Source organism: Pteropus vampyrus, unplaced genomic scaffold (assembly GCF_000151845.1).
Source record: "Pteropus vampyrus isolate Shadow unplaced genomic scaffold, Pvam_2.0 Scaffold375, whole genome shotgun sequence".
Classification (NCBI taxonomy): Eukaryota; Metazoa; Chordata; class Mammalia; order Chiroptera; family Pteropodidae; genus Pteropus; species Pteropus vampyrus.
In genome coordinates this window covers 634,441-636,475 of record NW_011889156.1, presented here as the reverse complement: position 1 = coordinate 636,475, position 2,035 = coordinate 634,441, and the positions used below count along the sequence as shown (strand labels likewise).

At 66.7% G+C, this 2,035-nt stretch overlaps 1 protein-coding gene across 3 annotated transcripts in view; it reads right to left on the bottom strand.

Annotated features, from left to right (window-relative positions):
* Window positions 1-1,046: 1,046 nt before the first annotated feature.
* NTPCR (nucleoside-triphosphatase, cancer-related) overlaps window positions 1,047-2,035 on the bottom strand; it is an 18,116-nt gene continuing 17,127 nt past the window's right edge. For 2 of the 3 annotated variants that reach the window (XM_023523052.1, XM_011379764.2), the window contains exon 5: window positions 1,047-1,162. In XM_023523052.1, coding sequence (XP_023378820.1) covers window positions 1,094-1,162 — 69 coding nt within the window. In that variant the 3' untranslated portion in view covers window positions 1,047-1,093. The remainder of the gene's footprint in view (window positions 1,163-2,035) is intronic. The other variant, XM_011379765.2, reaches the window with a different exon arrangement.

Below are 2,035 nucleotides of genomic sequence, written 5' to 3'. Positions count from 1 at the left end.
CGTGAACCCTGTGACAGAGCGCCCCCTCAGAGACCGAGCCCGTCCGCGGGGCGGCCACCTCCCCGTGCCCGGGTGCGGGGAGCAGGGAGGTGACCTTGCCAGCTGCCTCCGTGCCCCTGGGTGCTCCAGAGCGCTGGGCGGGCTCCCGCGGGACTTGTGGTGGCCGTCCCAGCCCACGGAAGCTCAAGGACGCGCCTGTGTTCAGTGCTCCTGTCCCAGAAGCCTGTCACACCGTGTGAGCTGCGCCACCCTCAAGAACCCAGCCGGGCAGGGACCGTGGGGCGGTGACGCTGTCCTCCTCAGACTTGAGGCGAGGGGTCCAGGACACAGGCCTGTGGGCTGTGCTCCCTCCGGCACACCCAGGGCAAGCTCCAGAGGGCCGCAGGCTACGGCACGGGACCGTGACAGGCGGCACACCGTTGCCCCAGTCCGCGGTGACCCGCACTGCCGTGCTCCCAGCGGCAGCTCGGTGACACACGGGTGCGCCCGGCATCAACACCAGCTGCTAAAAAGTCCTGGGAATTCCCAGGTCTTCACCAGAAATGACCCGAAACTCTTAATCCATCCGTCAGACCATCGCCTTCCTGAGATGACACTCGGGCCCCCCTTCCTAGAAGGGAAACGAGGCACAGACAGGCCGGGTGGGGGGTGGGGCCAGAGCAGCCAAGGCCCAAGCCTGCCACATGCCAGAGGCCATCGCCATGCCGGGCTGTCCACCCCACACGGGACTCACACACCTGCAGCCGTCACAGCGCTTTTTAATCCATTAAGCAGTAAGCAAACAAACAGCAAGGGACTCGGGGGTGGGGGAAGGGTCCTCAAATGGTTTCCTTTGGAAATAACTTTTAAAAATCAAATAACTGTTATCACTTCGAGCTGCACGAGCTGTGGATAGAGAGGGACCTCACGATCGTGACCCTCAGAACTGACGAGGCAGTAACCCGTCCCCACGTCCCCAGCACATTTACGAACTTCCATGCAACGCTCCGCCCCGCCTGGCCTCGAGCCCCGCGGCAGGCTGCGGGAACAGCCGCCAGGCTTCCGCTGCAGAAGCCGCGAGTGTCCGTGGGACCGCGCGGGAGGCCCGCCACCGTCACTTCCCGCCGCTCCGCACGCAGGTCACGATGTCCGGGAGAAGGTGGCTTCTGTTGTCCCTGGTGACCTGTGGGAAGAAGCGAGAGAGTGGGCTTCAGAGCCCCTTCCTCCCTTCAGTCCTCTGGCAGGTGACGTTCGGGGGGGAGTAAGGGGGGTGAGGGGGTGTTCTGCACAGTGACTGTGACCCCAGAAACGGGCCGGGGTGGGCGAGCCCCACCAGCAGCCCCCGCACAGCGGCTGGGTCGGGACTGACGGGTGTGCACGCGGACCGACCGCAGACTGACACCCGGGGCGAGGTGCCGGGGTCGGACCACGGGGACGGTGGATGGGACGCGGCCTGCCTGGGACCCGACCCGACCAGGACTCGCCTGCCAGGCGGGCCCACGGGGAGCAGCCCGCGCACTGGCCTGTCACACCCAGAGTTCCGATGTGCCCGAGGCCGTTCATCCACTCGTCTCCCCATGTGCGGCCAGGAGCCCCAGTGTCGGGGCGCTCGCATTTGCAGGACGGGGAAGCCGAGGTCCCGGAGCCGGTGGGGGACGCAGTGCCCAAGGACTCGGGGCCCCTAGAGCGCCTGCTCTGCACCCGACACCGTCACGGCAGTAAGTTTACTCCGCGTCTCCCGGTGAAGCTTCTGATCCTGTCCTTCGCAACCCCATGTGTCCCGATGACACGGCAGAAGCAGGAGACACCACGGCCTCCCCGTCACCAGCGCTTCCTGTCTGGCCCCACGGCCTTCGCCCATTCACCACTGAGGGCGCCAGCCGGACAGGGCGGCGCCTCGGATAAGGACCTGGCCTCATGGAGCTTACAGATCAGAACCCAGGGGCCGGCCCGAGTGGCGAAGGACCCACGAGGTGAGGGGCATGCGGGGGCGGGGCCGGGGGTCGGGCAGGCTCCACAGACAGTTGCCGCGGGTGGCAATGTCGGAGGGCACCCA